The sequence below is a fragment of the Perna viridis genome, chromosome 2 (genome assembly GCF_037379345.1).
Source record: "Perna viridis isolate PV_CMFRI_1.1 ecotype Kerala chromosome 2, ASM3737934v1, whole genome shotgun sequence".
NCBI lineage: Eukaryota > Metazoa > Mollusca > Bivalvia > Mytilida > Mytilidae > Perna > Perna viridis.
This window is the reverse complement of record NC_142446.1, coordinates 60,371,801-60,394,185: the sequence shown is the minus strand read 5'-3', so window position 1 is coordinate 60,394,185 and position 22,385 is coordinate 60,371,801. Positions and strand designations below refer to the sequence as shown.

The following is a 22,385-nucleotide window of genomic DNA, read 5'->3' as shown; positions in this document are numbered from 1 at the left end:
ATTTTAAAACATTTAATAAAGATGAATTGACCAATCACGAAGTAGACGTTTGAGGTATGCAATTTTAATGAAAATGTGAATGATATTCTAAACGATCCTATTACGGAGGAGGAAATACTGACGATTGTGAGGGGTTTGAAAAATTGTAAAACCTCTGGTGTTGATGATATTATAAATGAATACATTAAATATACGATAGATGACATGATGCCAATTTATGTACTTTTATTTAATATAGTACTTGATACAGGTTTAATTCCTGAAACCTGATGTAAAGGTATTATAATTAATACATTCAAGTTGATAAAATTAAAGGGTCAGACCCAAGCTCATTATATTGAACTCGTGTACCAGTAAAGTTTTTTTCAAGTATAGTAAATAATAAATTGAACACATTTTCCGATGAACTCCAATTGATATCCCATGCTAAGGCTGGTTTTAGAAAAGGATTTTCTACATCATTTTTTTTTTAAATATTTTTGTCTTACATGCATTAGTGTCTATATATCTTAGCTCTGGTAAAAATTGTACTGTTCTTTTATTGATTTCAAAAATGCATTTGATGCTATTTGGAGAGTTGGCTTGTGGCAGAAATTGCAAGAGTCAAATATACAAGGAAAGATTTTCAAAGTTATTTACTGTATGTATCAAAATATCAAATAATTTGTACGACATGGTACTGAGTATTCGCCATATTTTAATTGTAAAATTGGTGTAAGACAGGGGGAGAACTTGTCTCCTTTCCTGTTTTCTCTGTATTTAAACGACTTAGAAAACTAGTAGTTAGAAAACAATGTAAAGAGTCTTGAAACTGTGCCAACACAATTTAAAAAATTTAAATTTATTTATGAATTTTTTCCTGATATTGTACGCACATGATATGATTATTATGGCTGAATCAGAGAATGAATTACAATTGTTGTTATTAAAATATGAAGAGTATTGCACTGTTTGGAAATTAAGAGTCAACACTCAAAAGACGAAGATTGTGGGTTTCGGTAAAAGAAAATATAAGATGAGAACACCCATGAAGTTGTATGGAGTAGAATTAGAAACTGTAGATAGTTATTCTTATTTAGGATTGTTATTCAACTTTAATGGTAGCTTTTGTGCTGGTAGAAAGAAAATAACTGATCAAGCGAACAAAGCAATGTATGCATTAAATCATAAGCTACAAAATAATGCAATACCTATTGATATATAACTGAAACTTTTCCAAGTTTTGATAGCACCAATACTTAATTTCTCTTGTGAAGGCTGGGGATTTGAAAACAATGAGGGGATAGAAAAACTGCACTTACAGTTTTGCAAAAAAAATCTTGGCGTGAGGAACAATACACCGAGTTATATGGTGCATGGAAAACGTGGACGTTTTTCTATTGAAATTGTTATCTAGCTAAGAATGTGTACTTTTTGGAACGACCTCGTAGAAGACGAGAACATGCTATCTAGCTTAATTTTAGACTTATGTTAAAACTGCAGCAGAGTAATCAAGTAAATTTCAATTGGTTGTCATGTGTAAAATCTATCTTTTATGAATCAGGTTTGAACTATATTTTACTATAAACAAAACACGAAAATATCCGATGAAAACATGAAAGATGAACATAAAATGCGTGGTTTTATGTTATAGAACTAGATGTTGAGACAGAAGCTAATTGACCAATTTATACAATCATGATTTTCAAATACGTCCAACTCTTCTCGTGGAGGATTTTATATTTCGTTCAAAAATGAACATTGTCTTGAGCCTTTCATACTTAGGCTTCAATAAAGCAAATATATTTCTGATATGTAAGTTCTGTTGTTCAAATGTAAAATTTCCTATTAAAACAGGAAGGTGGTTAAATATCCCATAACAAGAAAGACTTTGTGAATATCGTAAAACATTGGGGGATGAATTCCATTATTGTTTTGTCTGCAAAAACCTTATGGTGGTAGAGTTGAGAAATAAATTCATCACAAGATATGTCACATATCCAACAGTAGAAAAAATGAAATATATGTTATCATACTGCAATGTCAAACTATATACAAGAATATGCTATTATATAAAGCACCTTATCAAATTATTGTAGTAGTCATAACTTTTGTACTCACCTAATATGAATTACTGATTAATCCAGCCACGTGGTGAAAGTCGTGCGACTTAGTATCGTATATTGAAACGCTTGATTGAATTCATTGTGAATGTAATTTACATGTATTTACCACTGTTGCTATTGATTTTTGTCAAGGAAGTCTATTTATAGACTGAACTTGACTTAGAGATCGTCGGCAACCAAATTATGTAACCAGGGTAGACATTTCAACATATAATTACAAAAATAACACTCCGCGGGTTATTCTCCTTGCAAAGTTTGCATTAAGACATCGCTCCGCCGCCGATCATACTCCATGTCAAATATGTGATGTTTACTTTACGTACGACATGGGGCGTGTAACGATATTGAGGCTATATAATATGTGTAGAACTGCAAAATTTCAATGATTATATTTAGGTTTTGACGCAGAGAGCTGGGCTATTTTGTCAAATTGACCGGAACATTCGCAATGAGGAAAGCTCAATTGAGAATTGCCAATTAATTTCTTTTAAGCTGGCCCTTTTAATGAAGATGTCGGGAGCTTCTAATGATGGATTTTCGGAGCTGCAATTTTTTGTGTAGTAAGTATAGATTACAGTGGCGGATCCAGGGGAGGGTGCATGGGGTTGGCACCCCTCCTTTGTATTGGAATATTTCATGTGTGATTAATTTGATCCCAGGAATTTAATTTCTGTATATAAAATGCAAGCACTGTGTACATATATGTTAATTACTACATGTACATAAAATGGTAAACACACATGTACATGCATGTAGCAAACAAAGAAGAATTTAAAATAGAAAATAATCAGAATTGTTAAATTATTATGATTTCAAAGCAGAGACATAAACAATGTCTCGGTTTCAACGGTTAGGATGAATGGAGGTCATGTGGCATATTCATCACATTCAGTAGGTAATCTTGAACTATCAAAAAGGAAGGGTGTCCAGTGAAATAATGTAATGTCCTTGGGACGCGAGTGGACACATGAGCCATGACATTACACATACACTTGTACATGTTCCACACCGATCATAGACCTTTATTGCATACCCTATATCACGCCCCTAGACCTGTCTGTATCACATACCATATATCACTCCTAGACATATCTCTTACTGTATATCACACCCTAGGCCAATACGGCCCTTGAGTTGATATGGAAGTCTCCTGTTGATACTGCATGTGATACAGATTTTGGAATGTACTTTTCAGTATGGAATTTAAAGAAATAGTAATACAATGTACACGTATATTATATCCATGTAAGTCATAACTGATTATCAATATAGTTCTTTTTTAGAACATTGTCAAGATATACCAGATACATTTGTTTAGAATGCAGATCATAAAGTAAGAAACAGGATTTTCATGACACAAGAAAGACATAGTTATGTTAGAAATTCTGTGGACACGCAAGTGCATTGAAAATGTGTTGGATATCAAGGCTACCAAAAGTAGACCTTTTCTAAGAGCTGATTTTCATGGATATTCTTACATGTACAATGTACTAGGTAAGCGACGAAGGTATACATTATCTATTACTATACTTTGTATGTACACAGTAATTAAAAATTTTCAAAACTGGTGATAGGTATACTGTTTTTATTGCTAGTATAGAACAGTGTAGTCATATTTCTTAGCAAAATTTGCAGTTTACATTTGTATGTCTGTGAACAAGAAATTGACCCTGAAAACTACAAAAATACATGTGCATGTGCTCTAACTATAGTTACTGGCATATACAGTACAGTGTCAATATCAAGATTTCATACATGAAATTATGATTTTTGTAATATAGTAATACATGTATCTAATTTGTTTTCTACTTTGCAATATATCATTAATTGCTCATAGATAAATCAACATTCAGGTATTGATCCAGAGATTTTGAAATGGGGTCCATACATCATTATAAATCAGCAGGTATCTAAATTTATACATGGAAGAAGCCTTAAAGCAGTATTCATAGGAAGCTTTCCATTTTCTGTATTTAGAAGGTTTTCGTCTGAAAATGAAATGACTTTTAAACTCATCACTTCAAACCACTTTTTATGATCTATCTGGTTATGAGGGGATGTTGTTTTAACAATAACAGGTGAAAAGTAACCTGTTCTACTGTTACTTACATGTATGTTACCTGTTATTAATAGTTATTGAAACAAAGATGCGCTCATGAAATACACTGCACACTTTTGTCAAGTTTGCTATGCTATTTCAGATAAATTTGAATTATTTTAGAGAAAGAAACGTTTATCTGTTTTCTTAAATAATACAGCTCATAGAGATATTAAAAGAATAAAACCTAAGAACACTACAATAACCTGTTCTACTCTTACTTACATGTATGTTACCTGTTATTAATAGTTATTGAAACAAAGACGTACTCATGAAATACACTGTACATTTTTGTAAGTTTGTTAGGCTAGCAAAACAGTAGGAAGAGAACAACAAGCAAATCTACTCCAGTATCAAGAAAAAACTACATTTTAATTTACAGACAATCCAGGAAGATGACACTCTGAATGAAAGACGTATATGTATAGATATGTCAGTCCAGAATTACCACGTGTGTAACCGAACATACATATGAAAAATAGGAAACTGGATTACAACGAAAGACATATCAAGGCAGACATTTTAACACAAAGCATACCTTGGGTAGGAACGTTAAGACATGTATTCAAATTTTACAAAACAGTTTCTACAGAAATCGGGTTTCTAATACACTTGCTTGGAACTAGTGTTTGACAATGAATAACAAAAGTGGTCATCGCACAGAAAATTTGAAAAAAAGTGTCAAGCAAATCAGCACAAATGCACCATACAGGCAATTACCATTGGGTAACATCAGTCCAAACAGATAAAAAGAAAAACAGGGTTATGATTTAGATACTAGTAGTTTATTTTATAAATTGACAGTTTCTCAGATTTACTCATACATGTAACAAAATACGCGGCTTCTCGTCAAAATCCCAGAAATTCATAAACAATCTAATTCAGTTGATCGTGGTTTAAATGCGATTACAAATACGGTTGAATTCTGTATAAGTAGTTTTACTATGGTTTTCATATCCAGTACGAAGAAAAATATATCAGAGACCATTTGATTTCATGTTTGGAAAAGGAAGAGTTCAGGATGTTTCCTGAATTATTAATTGGTCAAGTAGGTAAAGTGAAATCAAAAACTGCAACAAGTATTAGCTTTTCAAAAAAGCTACTCGTCTCTTAGCGTTAAAATAGAATACGTGAATGTCCTTAAATGTTATATTTTTCTTATTTAAAAATTATAAAAGATATAAATTTTTAAATATATACGGTAAATAATTTTCGGTAAAAAATAAAACTTTTAAGGGCTGTAATGTTTCAAAACATTTTGGATTTTGATGTAACTTTGCAAGTGGGTAGACTTTTCAATGCTCTACATTATGGCTCCTTGTATTGATTATCTATTTTGTATAGTTTAAGAGCTGCAGATCTATCAAACTTTATGAATTTTGATGAAATTTTGCAGGAAGGTAGAGCTTTGAATGTTCTACATTAATGCTTCTTACATTGATTATCTATCTTGATGCTGACAGACTCCCAAAGATATATTCCCACAACTCATTACATCATCCTAGGGTACATAGTTTCTTAGAAATTGACTTTGACATAAAACGTAACCAAAGTCAATCATACATAATCAAACTTTCTTCTATATTTTACGACAAACTCATTCATGCGCGAAAAGCCCGCGAAAATAAAACGGGAATACACGATAGATAATGTAGTGAATATTAAATAACATTGATAGTATCAAACCTTTCTTGAAATTATTGTTACATATCAATACCATATTGAATGTATATCGTAACTCTTTTTGCTTAATTTGATCGTTGCCGCTATTTATGAAGTTTATCGATTCTTCTGATTTAAGACTGTTTTCCGTTCAGCAGCCAGTATCAGTCTAAAGAAGATGCTACAATAATGATAATATACCGTAAGCGCATACGGTTTTACGTATTGATCTTAGAGTGTGTTATGTTGTCAAGCAAATCATAAATAATCGGCGCTTCACTTCTGCGTTATTTGAGATTTTTATCCAATGAGATGATGGTTTTCAATTTCTTCGTGCATGTTATGTGCTTTCAATTCTTTATAATCGTCTCCACTATAGAAATGAATTGAGATTGTGGTGAGGCCGATGGTATTGCGGACATGGTAGGTTGTGACTATAAAAATGGGGTTAACCCCAGCTGTAGTGTTTGTGCAGATGCTATGTATAGTTTTTTACTCAAACACCATAATACTATAATAGTACAGAGAACAAATTTATAGAACTACCCTGGCCTGGAGACAACATCTTTGTTATTTGTCGCATAAGTTTACATAAATTGTTGAAAACAGAATGTGATGAGCTATTCATCAAAGCCGTAGATTTAATAATACTTGGTCTTTTAACATTTTTTTCTGAGAGAAGGGTTTTTTTCTGTCACTATCAAACGATGTGCACTTAAACAAATAATGAAACTCATACCCAATATTTCCTGAATTACATAAATAATATTTTCTATTTTCTCTACTTATATTTTGCCAGCACCCAATGGGAAGGTTATTTTTCAAAGTTCTAAATCTACAGAGAGTAATTTTATTTAGTCATCTCAAACTCTGAAATAATTTTCTATTCCAAAATTTTCTTTGTACAATCTATTATTCAGAGATTCAGGTGTGTATTTCACTATTGAGTTCCACGACTGTTTAAATTGGTCTAAAAGGCTTAATTGTCAACAATATCCAAGATTCATTATGTTTGTGTTGTTCGTTCCAAACAAAAGACAAACCACACTCATCCAGTATTGATTTAACCTTTTTATCCTGAATATTCTATCGCCGTATTTTAAGAGCGAAGTTAAATAAAATCGCAGGTAGCTTTTCAGATTTTCCAGTAACTACTTTAAGCCAAAACTTAATGACCCTCAGTTTAATATTTCCAATGGATATCTGCCTAGTTCCCCGTAAACCATAAAATCTTGGATTGACTTTTTGACATGCATTATGATTTTGCACAATTTTAGATGCACCATTTCTAAAACAGTATTATGTTCAATGCCCAAACTTTGTAACCGTATAAGAGAATAGGTCGTATAACTCGGTCAAATAAATATAAGTGGCATTCCTAAGATAAGTTGTGTAATCTGCATTTACGTAGAATGTCGTACATGGCTCGATTTTCCTTTTCTATATGGAAGCGTATATTAGTCACGAGTTGCCGAATTGTTTTGTTATCAAGTGAACATAAACAAGTAGGAAAGATGCATTAAATTTCAACTTGTCGACATAAATTTGTTCACTTGTTTACTTATTTTCTTTACTTTCCTATTTGTAAAATGTGAACATGACAACATCTTTAAACTAGTCTACATGTCGCAAGTATACTTGTTCTGTTGCATTTGTACAAACAACGAAGAAGTAAACTTAATGATGTTTACTTGTTCAGTTATTAAGTGTACATTTCGCCTTTTTTTAAGTTGACTTGTTGCGTGAGAACAGGCCAAATCAACTTGTATAAAGTGCTCTTGTTCAGTTGAAATGAGAAGCGTATGGAACAAGTCGACTTGCATTTGTTGACTTGTCTGGTTAATTTCTTTTCTTTCCGACCTTTTCAAGTGCATTAGTCTTTATATCAAAATTATGATCGTGAGAAATTTGAAAATTAAATACTCATTCCCACGCTAGAATTTTTTGGAGAATGATGGAGGAAAAAATGGAGCTGGATTTAACTATCGATGTAAGAAATTTTACTAATTATTTAACCATTATAAAAAAGAGAAGATATGTGGTAAGTATCAAGGAGGCCATAATCAATCTAAGTAAAAAAACGGAGAAAACTGATGAATCTAGAGTTCTCCTTAAGGCCTTCAACTAGGGTGGAACTCTACTCCTCATGACGAGCTTTAAAAAACACGTGTATACTTAAAACTAAATACTATAATTACTAGTATATCTTGCCTCAATGTTATTACTAGGAACAGTATTCCAGGTTATTACAATTACATACAAAATACAAATAAATACACACGTTCAAAGACAAACCAGCGACAGTGACTCCTCACTTGGGACAGGCACATGAGACATGTGGTGGGGTTAAACATGATTTCCTAGATCCAAACCCTCCCCCACATCGTGGCCAAAGGCAAAATCAAAGCAAACAAATGTGGGAAAATACACACTTAAAATATTGCATCGAAAAACCGAATCGAGAAAGGCTTTTATCTCTGCAGGAGGTAAACGATCTTTATTGTAAAACCATCAATAAACAGACGAAAAACTGCAAAATGCCTCATGAAAAATGACCACATAAGAAAAACAATCGTCAGTACTTTTTATGATGTCACAGGCGCGCGCTTCAATAGCACGTGACGCTAAACGTTGAATCAGGACCGATGGCGATAAAGATGGAGACAAACAACAGGGTGAAGCATTTAATATGAAATAGGCATGCCCCCCCCCCCCAAAAAAAAAAAAAAAAAAAAAAAAAAAAAACGAGCACAGCTCAGTTGTAACGTCACTGAAAAAAAGTTATGAGGTCATTTGTCGGACTGTCTTTAGTGAATAAAATCAGCCTCCTCTGAATGTTTGCTGCACATCTGCATAAATATATTTCATGCAAATAACTTGGGATAATACAAAAATTCAAAAATTGTGTAAATGATACGTAAAAGACTGGATTTTGAAGGCAAATCAGCTAAATTTTGAATTGCAAAATCGGATGAACAATGAAGTCCTATACTAGGGGTGAAACCTAAATATTAAGATATCCCAGATCCGGCATTTTTCAAGAATAATAGGAAATAGGACACTATACTATATATTTAGGGTTTTAGTTTGTGACCCTATATCTGGTACTTTAGGGATACAGTCGACATAGCCCCTAGATAGGTGCGCTTTTTCACTTGTGTCTGGGGCCACAGCGGCGGGTTCAAAGGGTGGCAAAGAGGGCGTACGCCCCCCCCCCACCTTTGAATGAAAAAATTAATATTTAAAGCACAAAATCGTACAAAAACGTCATTTTTTTTTTGGCAAAAAAAAAATAGTCCTATTTTTTTTCAGGCTCGCTCCGCTCGGCAATATACAGTATATTTTCCTTCATTACGCCCCCCTTTCGAAAATCCTGGAACCGCCCCTGGGCCATACATAGATTTACATACAGTGACTATGGTCATGTTGAAGACTGTATGGGAATCTCGGTTTGTGACATAATTGTTGGTGATTTGGTGTCTGATTGACATTTACTCCATATTTCCTCATTTTTACTATCACCTATCAAGATCACAAAAATAAAAACAGCAATTATTATGAAATTTTCAGTGAATAAAAAAGTATCATGTATGTTTCTTCTGAGCAAATGTATTTTTCACGACCAAGTTAGATTTTTTTTCATGAGAAACAAAAACTTAGAAAGTAGAAACCAAAAAATAGCTACTAAAATGGCAAAAATGCATTGATTTTTTTCTCTAAATGAAAGATAAGTTTACAGAAATTGTTATTTATTTCGAAGTCTGTTTTAATAAAAAAAAAATGATAATTTGCATTATTCTTCAGAATTACTTATATTGTAATTTTGTTACAAAATATTGTGATTTTTTTTCAAAAATTTGCATCAAAAGCCATTAATAAACTGTTGCAGATTTTATTTTTCCCCTTATTTTCCTTCATGATAGATTTGTAAACTTGAATGTGAAAATATAGAGTTTGACCTAGAGCAAAAGTTTCACTTGCACTAATGATAGCCTATTAGCCTATTAAGAGCTATTGTAAAAGTCAGAGGTCAAAATTGTCAGATTTCCGGTTGAAAATAAGTTACACTTTTTGATCACTTTTTGATTACTGAAATTCAGTTTCAAGTATTCAAATAGGTGAGCAATTTAGCTCCTTGCAGCGTCTTAGTTACATTGTTTTTTAATCTCTTTTATAGGATGAAAAGGAACCCATAAAAATTTGTGATCAAAAAAGGGAAATTAGAAAGGGGCTGGTGGTTAAGAATTTTGAAGAACTGATAAACATGACATTGTGTAAGTTGATATACTAAGTAGTTGTGTTTTATTATTTTTGTTTTGGTTAAGAATTATCTGTGGTTTGCTAAATTTCATATGTGGCAAAACTTGTAAAGCCATTTGTCCTTGAATGGAAAAAAAATTCAAGAAGTTCTATTAAGATTTGTAACATTACAAATCTATAGTTGTGCACTCACCATGATTCGATGATGTGGGTTTTACAGACTTGCCTACCCATACGATTTTGGCATAAGGCTCACGAGTTGTAAGGCTATCTTATTCCCTTACGATGGTTGCAAAATTCCTTACGAATCAGCAGATTTGTGGATTTTTAAAATATTTTCGGTTCTTGTCCGTCATTTCATGGGGCTCTATATATTATAGGTGGTTTTTGCATTCCTGGTATTAAAAAAAATGAAGTAAAAACGAACTTTCCATGTATTCTTGTATGTCAAAATTTTGATAATAAAACCAAAGTCGATATAGAATGTTAACATTACCTGGTTATATCATGTGCCATTCACAATGAACATGTGTGGTTTCTGTGCTTAAAATTGCATTTGTGACAAATCAAAGAGCATTACGTTTTTTTTAATCTCAACTTACTATTTTTTTATAGGTACCTTACTATCTCCTTAACAAAAAGGGAAGGCAAGTCTGCTTTAAGGTTTACCCTTGTCTTAATATGTGTAGCAAAAAAATTGTTTCGCTGTGAAATTTATTCTGATAGAAAGTATTTCACAGAAAATTTGTTCCGGAAGAATTTTTTTCATATGAAATAAGTTCTTGGAACAAATTTCATAGGAAAATTTGTTCTGTAACTGTTAATTCTTTCCACCAGTGTATTATTTCATTCTGGTTAAAATACACTAGATATTCCAGGATATGAATACACTAGGCCTAGGGTATTTCTTCCGACGGCACTAGTGCAAGGTAGAAATACAGTATAGTGTATTTATGCATCCAGACATTCTGTACCCAGAAAGAAGGTATGGTTACAGTTCCACTCCTGTGAAATTTATTCTGCTACAAATTTCACATAACATCTATGAAAAATGTTCTGGCACGATTTTCACAGAAAAAATATGTTCCTGCTGCAAAGTTTTATAACAAGAAATTATTTAAAGATAAAATTAAGAACAGTAAGAGCCTTCAGAATTTTTTGCAAAAGCTTTGACGATGCTGGGGCCCTCTTATCAATTCCCATGCTCCCAAGTACTATTGTGTCAAAGTTCAGGGTCATCTGAACTAGTGATGTTAAAGAATTTTATATTGTCTTACACATTCCATGCAGCTACATGTATTTTATACAAAAAAAAATGAATTAGCTTATTAATACCAAACATAAATCAAGTATGAATTTCGGTGTTGTCATTTTTTTTTATTCAACCTTGGTCCTATTATGTTATATCCATGTAGTCGTCGGCGGCTTCCTCTATCTGTGGACACATAGGTTTTCTTCTACAGAAAACCACTTGAAATTTGGTCAGAAATCTGCAAAATTCACTGGGAATGAGATGTCAGACTGAAGTGTACATACAATATTTTGGAATACTTATGATTGTTATAAAAATAAGTTACACATTTTAGTTACTTTATGAAGTACATGTCAATATCTGATTGCACAAATAATTTTTTTCTCTCAGTATGTTGCCATATATAGGACTTAAAGCCCCTACTCCTTTAGTGTAAAAGTTTTGGATACGGACATATGCTGATGTGCTACTAGCTGACCTTTTGGTTTTTTCTTTTTCATATTTTCACAGTTTGTGACAAATTTGGATACCAAAGGGTCCAGTGTATCGTATTGGAAGAAAGAGTAATAAGATGGAACAGAAATAGAGGAAGACTACTTCCGAACACTCCCTGATAACTGCAAGCTAATGGCTTTGCAAGTTGGGGAGAGGTGGACTAGTGCTTCTGATGCCAGTAGTGGCACTAACACTGATGAAGGTAAGTTAAAAGCTTTGAAATATCCCAACTGTTAGTTAAACTAGAAATTTTGTCTGTAAGCCATGGATGTCCCTCCCGTAATTCATTAATGAAAGTAAGAAAATTATCTTTTCTGGACCTCAGTCAGGTCAAAATTATAATATTTCTGATTTAAGAATTATCTCTCTTCGAATAATGATCGAAATTCACTTTGAACCATTTAAACAGGTGAGTGAAAAAAAGGAAATAATGTGTTACTGACTGTCAAGTTCCTGACTTTGTACAAGCTCTTTGGCTCCTTGGAGCCTCTAGTTTTAAAAGTAGTTATACTATTTTGAACTATCATTCATTTCATACTTTATTTAGTATTTTAGACTTTTTCTTGCCATATATTTTAGGGGATGACAATTCGATTCTGAGGAGGCTGGCAGTTTATGATGGGTCAGACTATTTATTTTTAACTTTTTGCAGGCCAGAAATATTTCATTCATCAAACCTCCGGACATATTATTTACCTTATGCTATAGCAATGTTGAATCTGGAAAAACGCTAAATCATTTATTTATTTTCTTTGGGATCAGGCCAGATTATTTAATTTAAAAAAAAACTGCCAGGATCCCCCCTCCCTCAGAATCAAATTGTCGTCCCCTTAGTGCCTAAATTCCTAAGACAATATATTCATGTTGATTACTAATTTGTCCCAAAAGCAACAAAAATTCTGCTATATATCTGTCATTGATCACATCTGGACAAATCAATCAGAGACTGTCCATCTTGAGTATCCATTATCGTTGAATAGTTGCATGAATTACTCCACATAGACATAGAACTTTTATTTATATTACAAACAACATAAATTCTTTCACTGTGAGGCTGAAGATTTTAGTGATTCATGTTTATTGCGCTTGATGTTTTAAATAAGCCCAAAGACACAATTTCTTTACATATTGTCACTGAATTAAGGTAGATAAAAATCTTCTTGATTTGACACTAAAAAATGGCAAAACTTCTTGAATTTGAATGCATTTTTGATTGCTTTGACCTTGAATTCATTTCCATTGTTCGAAGACTGCTAATTTTACCTCTAGTTTTTGTGAGTAGTTCAGTTTCTCTCAGAAAGTGGAAAAGTCACGATGTACATGTATGGTTAATAGACCCCTTAGGATGTGCCCAGTCTGACAAGTCACTAAACCTTGACCTTGTTTTCATGGATGACTTGGATATTTTTGCTACCAGTTTTTGTCTCACCTGCGAAACAAAAGCGAGACATACACCTGTAGGTATCGTTTTACCAGTGGCGCCAATGGCACTGTTAATGTTGCCATCAAGTTTTATGCTCAAGTCCATATCTCGTGAAGTATAAGTGATAGGCTTTCAATATTTGGTACATGACTTTCCCAGGGTCTTTTCCATGATCTGGTTGGAATTACAAAAATTGGTATTTACTGGTCCCCTTCCAATGATGAGCAAACGGACGAAGGGTACCAGGGTTTTGGTACAAAACAGTTGAACCTGCATAAAAGAAAGCACCCCTATTCTTTTTATGCCTCCATGAATTTAGTCAGGGCATATTAATTTAACCCTGTCCGTTCGTTCGTTTTCCCGTCCATTCATCCGAATACATATGCATACATGGTTGTCTGCCGAACTCCTGACATACAGCTTTAGTTTAGAGATACAACTGTAATATTTTGTAGGATGGTTATTATACCCTCGCAAACGATGTTTGGGGGTATATAGGTTTCATCATGTCTATCCATAACAGATTGTCCACAACTCCTCCTAAACGACATGCAGGATTTTGATAAAACTTGGTGGATTGTTGGAATACATAAATGGAGATGTGCATGCAGTCAGGAATTTCATTTTTGACAATTTATATGGATGTTTGGACTTGGTTGTTTTTTACAAATATATGGGTCATTGAGTTGTCCGCAACTCCTCCTAAACGATCTGAGGGGTTTTGATAAAACTTTGTCAATTGTTAGATTACATAAAGGAGATGTGCATATGGTGAAGAATTTAATTTTCGACAATTTATATCTACGATATGGTGTTTGGACTTAGTTGTTTTTCACCAATATCATGAATATATGGGTCAATGCGTTGTCCGCAACTCCAATTAAATAATTTGAAGGATTTTGATAAAACTTCATAGATTGTTAAATTACATAATGGAGATGTGCATGTGGTAAGGAATTTTATTACCGACAATTTATGTGGAAGATATGGATGTTTGAACTTAGTCATTTTTTGGCAATATATGGGTCAATGGCATTGTCCGCAACTTCTTCTAAACCACTCGCAGGATTTTGATAAAATTGAATGGGTTGCTAGATTACATTATGGAGATGTGACTGTGATGAGCAATTTCTTTTTGGACAATTTAGATTACATATTGCATATTGGCAGGGGTTTAATTTCACACAATTTCTATACAATATATTAACTTTTCAACATTTTTCGGAAATTGTCCATAATTGCTATTAATAAGATCAACCGTCTAATTTAAAACTCCTTGTGGTGGCAGTTATTAGGAATCATTTTCTCCTTTGTCATCATGTTGGGCATATATTAAGGCAGAACACCAGTTTCTAGTACACATTGTGGAGGTGTGCCTTGGATTAAGATTTTTCTCCGAAATTCTCAAAATTACAGGTAGTTGGACATACAAGTTGCATTAAGGGAACATGGTTTGTCTGTTGAACTCCTCTTACAGCTTTAGAAATACAGCTTTAATATTTTGTATGGTGCTTAGGCATGGACGATTTGATTTTCGGGGGGAGGGGGTGTGTGATTTTTTTCAAAAACTTTCCTGGCCCAGATTTTTTGTAAAAACAAAATTTGTTACTAGCACCTTGGTTGAAAAAAATAATTTGACCAGTTTTGGCAATCAAATAAAAAGAAATATTCCGACAATTTTCTTGCATTGTTTGTAGCGGAAAAAAAATTATCTGGCTCAAGGTAAAATCTCAGCCCCCTACCCCCGCACCCCCCCACCCAGAATATCGAATGGTCCGTGCCTTATATACATTGTTGAGGTGTGCATGTGTAACAAAAAACAAGTTCCCTCATGAAATATGTTCCTCCAGAACTTATGTCCTAGTAAATTTGTTCTTTTGAAACATTTTACATGGGGAAAAGGTTCTAGGAACTAATTACACTTGTAAATTAGTTCCACTTGCATAAAATTAGTTCCACGCTAGTGGAACAAATTTTACAATGAAATTAGTTCCTGGAACTTTTTTAATCATGTAAAATGTTTAAAATGGAACAAATTTACTGTGACATAAGTTCTGGAGGAACGTGCATGTATTTCTGATTTCTGATATTCTTACAAGACAAGGCAATCCACTTTTCAATGAAAAAATTAATCATTTTGAATAGAATATTCCACGAATTTTATATCAGTTTGAAAGTGTACTTTTAAATTCACATAATATATGTGTTTAAATAATTTATAAATATTTGGATTAGCAGTTGATGTCTTTGGAGACATAAAAAACAAGATCATGAAATAGTTTAAATTTTTAATATACAACTCATTTTTTTCTTTTGTAACAAGAAGTCTCTGCATCATTTGCCCACTAATTTTGTCCTTTTCAATATTAAGCATTTCATTATTATTTACAATGAATTTTGAAACAAGTTTCCGTATTCTGTGTTTTCTCTGCTAAAACAGTATCTTTAGGATACATGTTATACTCTGTATCTTTAGGATACATGTTATACTCTTCAGGATCCATAATAATCAACAGTTTAAAACTCAGGTATGAGTACTTTTAGTGTACTTAAATATCCCTTGATTAACAATACTGCTGTGAAAAAAGTGCAAGAAGAACATATTTCACATTAAATTTGTTCTGGAGGAATCTTTTTAATAGGAACAAATTTTAGCTTACATTTGTGCCTGGCATTAAGATTTTTCTCAAGAATTCTCAAAATTACAGGTAGTTGGACTTCGTAGTTTATCCATACAAGCTATATTAAGGAAAAATGGTTTGTCTGTCCTTTAACAGTTTAAGGGATATAGTCTTAATATTTTGTAGGATGTTTATACACATAATTTTGAGGTGTAAATTTTTATGGGATTTTAAACTCTTACAAATATTCTCAAAATGACAGGTGTGAACTTTGTTGTACTAGCTGAATACCTTTTGATTAGTTAGGATTTCTTATGGTCAGGTGGGGGCATCAGTTGTGTCTTACAGACACACTTAATTTAAAAAAAATTGTGCATAACAAAACAACTTTGTCCATAACTATAAGTATCGATTGCAGGGGAGAAAGAGGTTGGGGCATACTTCATTTCTTGTTTGTTAATGAATTGTGCCAGTTTACATCATGACCTCAAAAAGTTTGTTTTGTGACATAAATTACCTTGAAAATGCACCAATAGGAAATTCATGTATACTAGTACTTGTCAGTCTGACATGTGTCATTAATCCTTGACCTAGTTTTCTTGATTGAATGACCCTGAAGAACTTGATGGTCTGTCATATATCTACTTCATGTCTAGAGACTCATTGTATTTCTTTAACATATGAGCAGTTTACAAATACTTGGGGTAAACTGAGTGAGTAGTAGGTCACAGATACATAGTTAATTGCTCTTTTTACTTTCAGAAACAGAAGAGAACCTACCCTACCAAGACTTGCATCGTTGGCTGGCAACACTACTTTTATACTCAATCTAAATACATCCTACAAACAAATATTAAAAAGTCCCCCCATAGTGGTCCTAGACCTGTTAAATTAAGCAAGGATCTAAGCCAAGACTAGATATTAGATGAAGTTAAAAGAATCTTTTTTCCTAATGGAAGAAATTACAAAGGCTGCATCAGTAAGCTGGAGGCATACATTGGTGCATATTCTGGGGAACAATTAGACTTTCCAACCGTGGAATATATTGGTAAAGAAAAGCCACACATTTATCTGTTCACAAAAGAAAAGGTGAAGTATATATAATTGTGTATTAGTCTCGCAGCAGCACTATTCAGAAACTGTCATTGTAAAGGGTGTTTTATATACTCCATTCGGATTTTGATTTTGGCTATAGATTCCTCCTTTTTAATTTAGAGAATATTGTTCAATTATTTATTTTTCTAGAAAGCAGAGGACGCTTACCCTACCGGTGCACCTGGTCCATGCTTCCAGTTTTTAGTGGAGTCCGAGTTGCTCATTTACTTTTGTTACTTTGTATGTATGATTTTAGTTACTTTATGTTCTTTATTGTGTATGTCTGTTTTCCATGTCTGGTCTTTGTCCCTGGATTACATTCTTTTGAATACCGCTATAACCTTGGTTCCCTTGATTACTCTTTAAAAAGATTTTGTCAAAATCTGAAGATGACGCAAATTTTTGTCTTAAAATTACTTATTGAAAATTATTAAATTCTCCTAACACAAATATCTATTTATATGCAGGGTTCCCCATTTACAATTAGTTTGGAGACCATTCGACATGCCTTGTAAATTCTAAAATGTCACTCCTATAACTTTGTATAATCAATGGCAGATTATGACAAATTACCTTTAGAGTATTCATATATACTTCTTAATGTGTACAAATAAAAAGACAGCAGGTGCGCATGTTTATACCTATTCGAACACACCGCTTTGTTTTATTTTTGCACCAGTAACTAAGTTGATAACTGTTAGTAATAAATGTTGGACTAAAATTAAAATACTTCAGTCAAATAAAGGATAACTGTATTGAGATCTTTTCTAAAGTTTTGAGAAAAATCGGAGATGGCACAATTTTGGTCACAAAATTATTTAATACTGGTACAACTGTGAAAATTTTGCCTGTTTGCATTATTTTTGCATATTCAAAAAACTTTTTTGATTCTAGTTAACTAATGTTTGTTATTTCAATGATATCAACTAAAAATTAAAGAAAAAATGGTTTAAATTACACCTTTATTACACATAGCAAGGTGTATAAACAACCAGGTGAACAATATTAACTCATCTGGCCTAAAGGTCATGTGAACTATTGTCATCACTTAACTAGTATCCATTGTCTGTCTGTCCATAATTCACATTTTAATCTTCTTCTGAAACCGCAGTGTGTCAATTTTCACGAAATATTGGTAGAATGGTCCTTGGGTAGTCCTCTTAAAAATTTATATATCCTGGGCCCTGATTGGCATCCAATATGGCTGCCGTTACTAAAAATAGAAAAAGGGGGGTGGTAATAACAAAAATCCTTTCCTCTGAAATCGCAGAGCCAATTTCAAACAAACTTTGGTAGATTATGATCCTCTTTCAGAATTGTATCCGATGACCCTGGCTGCTAACCAAGATGGCTGCCACAGCCGAACTAACAGGACTCTGTGGGAAATCATTTAAAAATCTTATTGTCTGCAACCTCTTGCTCAATTGCAACAAAAGTTTGATAGAATGGTCCTTGGGTGATCCTCTTTCAGAATTATATCAATTAACCCAGCTCGCAAACCAAGATGGCTGCCACTACTGGACTTAGTTTAACATAGGACCCTTTGGAAATTTATATAAAAAGCTTCTTGTCTAGAACCACTTTCTCAGTTGTAACCAAATATTAAGGGACTTTTCACTGGTTTGGTCTTTTCCAGAATGGTAACTGATAAGATGGTGGCCAAAGCCATACTTAGTGTACATAGGGTTGTAATCAAACCAAACTTTTGTTGAATGATCACTTGGTCCCTGCAGAAATGTACCAGATGGCCCTGCCTTAAAGCCTAGAATGTTGCCACTGCCAAACTTAGTTTAACATCATACACTTTTGGAAATTTATTTCAAAATATTGCTTATTCAATGCCAAACTTTGATCGATTGTTGAAATGCCAGCTTTGTTTTGGGAACTGTTAACTGTTAACCAAATGAAAATTACGGGCTCCACAGGGAGCCTACAGTTTAATACTCGAAGACTATCTAGAATGGGAAGTAGGCATTGTTAAAAAGATTTCTTCCATGTTATGCTAAGCTATATTTAGACTATATAGCCAAGTACCGGTCCTTATATGTATTTAACATTACATGACATTCTTGGATTGTTAGAATTTATGTTCAATTATCTGTTAGGCTAAAATTGAGACTTGCAAGTTTTCCAGGCGTGTTTCATACAGACATTACCGATTAATCGATATTCATTTATCCCAATACGATTAGTTTATCATACTTTTTTATAAATCTCAAGTATCTGTTATTTCATTATTTTTGCTGCTTTTATTTATATATAGAAATGGACAAGGCTTTGAAAAATCTTCTTAAATAAAGATATTAGAAGTGTTACCATAAATTCTATATCTTAACAGGTATTGAGTCTAATGTTTCATGTTTACTGAATTTAAATGTTGTAATTTCATCATTTCAGGAACCTTCTATTGAAAGTCAATCAAGTTCTGATAGTGAACAAAGTGATTTTCTACCCAAATTATCATCACCTGCTCCAAGAGCTGCTACACAGACTGATACTCCAAAATCCAGGCCAGAATCTAAACGATGGATCAATCTAGGGACGCCAACAACATCCATCAATACTGATTTCCTTGCATCAGCTTATAGTACAGACCCCTCTTGTAATGTAAGCAGTCTATAGGCAAAGTGAGGAATGATAATAGAAATCTAGATGGACTTATAAGGCCTGCAAGATCAGAATTTTGTCTTTCCATAAAACAAAGTTACCTCACAATAACATGAGTTGTCTTTTCTAATAGAAGGGTTCTTGCTTGAAATTAGCTCTAGGTAAAAAAATCACTTAAATTTCATTTTTAGCTCACCTGACAGAAAGTCTGGGGTCAAGATCGGAAGTTGGGTATATCATGGCCATTATGGAGAGTAAAAAGAACCATTAAGGTTGTGATAGTGGGTCAAAAAAAATTGCGAGTGGAAATTCTTCCACACCTTCCATGGGATTGAAATAAAACTTGTCACACTTAATTATCATGATGTGAAGATGTGCATCTTATTTTTATATTTTTTTCAACGATCCACAAATTTGTCCAAGAGTTATGGTCCTTTATGACTTAGAAAGTGTTTTGTAAGCTCACCTATACTGATAAATTATTTTTCAGGTACACCATCCCAGCACACCTGGAACCTTTTTAAACAGCCCTTGTACAAGTGGAATAAACAATCCAATCTCAACTGGTATGAACAACTGGAACAAGTGGAATAAACAACCCAATCTCAACTGGTATGAACAACCCTGGAACAAGTGGAACACGCAACTTCATCATAACTGATATGAACAACCCTGAAATCAGTGGAACAAGCAACCTTATCACAACTGGTCTGAACAACACTGGAACAAGTGGAACAAGCAACCTGATTACAACTGGTATGAACAACCCTGGAACTAGTGGAATAAACAACCCAATCTCAACTGGTATGAACAATAGTGGAACAAGCAACCTCATCATAACTGAGATGAACAACCCTGAAATCAGTGGAACAAGCAACCTTATCACAACTGGTATGAACAACCCTGGAACAAGTGGAACGACCAACCAGAACTCAAGTGGTAATAATCTATGTTCAGTCTGTTATGACAGGGAAATCAATGCTGTACTGGATCCTTGTTATAACGCCTTCTGCTTGCCATGTGGTATGCATTTGGAGTTGAACAAAATTGACTGTCCAAGATGTAGATCAAGAATAGACCAAGTTAAAAGAGTTTACTTTGGTTAAAGTCCAAAGATTATCTTACAATTTACAATCACATTGCACAAATAATGTGTAGAAATGTTACATTCATTTTTGATCATTAACAGAAGCAAGTTATGCTGAGAAGAGATTCTCAATTTAAAGAATTCTTTGTATTAACATAATTTTACTTTTAAGCTCACCTGTTTATGATTTTAATTGACATTGAGTTAATGGTCAGTAACCATTGGGACATTGATTAAGCATGTGCAATTTGGTTCAAGTCAAAATGTTATCTCACATTTGACAATCACATTGCACAAATAAAGTGTGAAAGAATTTTTCATTCATTTTTTATCATGAACAAAAGCAAGTTATGCTTAGAAGAGATCCTCCATTTAAAGAATTCTGTGTATTAATGTACTTTTACTTTTTAGCTCACTTGTTTAATTGATGTTTAATTGACATTGAGTTAATGGTCAGTAACCAGTGATTATGCATATGTAGTTTTGGATTTTAGCTGTTTTATTTCATAAGTGATCAGTGGAGGTCATTAATTTTGATGGCTTGGAAAATGTTACTATTGATTTTATTATATTTTATGCAATAACCTTTTTAAGACAGTTTGTTTTATAAATATCACTTTGTCCATTGTGAAATAACTTAAGAAAGTCTTATTCAATTTGTAAACAAGTTTACATAGTTGTTGCTTTGAATTTTTGTTGCCCCCAAGTGATCAAAAAAGTTTTTGTCTACATAATATTATGCCATATCCTTTATTTTAAATAAAGGAATGGTGTTCACATGTTGTCTTATCCAATTGCTGAAAATTTCAAACAGTTAAATTTGTTTGAACTTTCATGACATTTATTACTTCTTTTTAGGGTATCTTTTGCATTTGCCAGCGGAAAAAGTATTAGTGCATATAATGAAACATATTCCAGTGGATGAATTATTGACTGTTTTCTCAAAAGTTCACTCGTCCTTCTATAAGATAATCATGTGCTTATATAGGGTGGTGGAATTTGAAGACTACTACGACATTGATGAAACCGTTCTTAAACTTATCTTGATAAATGTGAGATGGATCAAATGTATGCAGTTTTCTTTTCAGAATGTCATTATTCCAATAAATAAGTTTAATTGGATGATCTCAAGATTATCAGATGCAACAATATTGAATACCTTACAGTTAGCAGAAACTCCTTTAAATGATTTATCATTTTTATCAAAAATGTCTAATAAAAGTATAAACACATTAGATTTGTCAAGTACGGGTATTGACAATAACCAGATTCAAAACATCAAATTCTTAGAAAATCTCAAGTACTTGTATATATCATTTACTCTTGTATCACCAAATGTCATTGTTCAAGTGATACAGACAAACTAGAGAGTTTTGATGCCTTTAAAATTTTATTTAAATTGAAGCACATCAAGGTAATGATGATATATTGTGCAAACTTAAAATATGTGCACGCCTCTATTGAACCTTCTGATAAATATATTGTAGAGAAATATATGGACACTCAGTGGCAAAAGGTCAAGTTTACAATTTTCTAAACACTGTAATGATAAGGGCTGTTTTAGCAAAACATACATTGCAAAGGTACTTGAAAATTTAGGTAACCAACCAAAAAGGCAAATCTAGATCCTTGATAGCAAATTAAAGTTCCTCCCCCTGTCCCATATATGTTTTGCTGAAA

General features: G+C 33.0%; 1 protein-coding gene and 1 long non-coding RNA gene across 3 annotated transcripts; both read left to right on the top strand.

Moving 5' to 3' along the window:
• The first annotated feature begins 2,300 nt into the window (after positions 1-2,300).
• LOC148626311 (uncharacterized) lies at positions 2,301-16,835 on the top strand. Of its 2 annotated transcripts, XR_015920030.1 has the most exons (6): positions 2,301-2,665; positions 3,389-3,599; positions 4,586-4,746; positions 10,043-10,139; positions 11,888-12,074; positions 16,679-16,835. It is a non-coding gene; the product is annotated as an uncharacterized LOC148626311 (long non-coding RNA). The 2 variants fall into 2 exon arrangements; XR_015920031.1 differs by lacking the exon at positions 3,389-3,599.
• On the top strand, positions 12,005-22,385 carry LOC148626310 (uncharacterized). The gene is made up of 6 exons (XM_088571095.1): positions 12,005-12,074; positions 12,452-12,494; positions 15,793-15,823; positions 16,835-17,005; positions 19,409-19,618; positions 20,109-22,385. Exons 1-6 carry the CDS (start codon positions 12,005-12,007, stop codon positions 20,277-20,279), a joined length of 696 nt encoding a protein of 231 aa, XP_088427221.1. The 3' UTR covers positions 20,280-22,385.

Coding starts and splice junctions, on each gene's coding strand:
- LOC148626310 (XM_088571095.1), top strand. CDS start 12,005: ATGGCTTTGCAAGTTGGGGAGAGGTGGACTAGTGCTTCTGATGCCAGT. Junction 15,824..16,834: donor ATCAACAGTTTAAAACTCAG/GTATGAGTACTT, acceptor AGCCAAGACTAG/ATATTAGATGAAGTTAAAAG. Junction 19,619..20,108: donor GTACAGACCCCTCTTGTAAT/GTAAGCAGTCTA, acceptor ATTATTTTTCAG/GTACACCATCCCAGCACACC.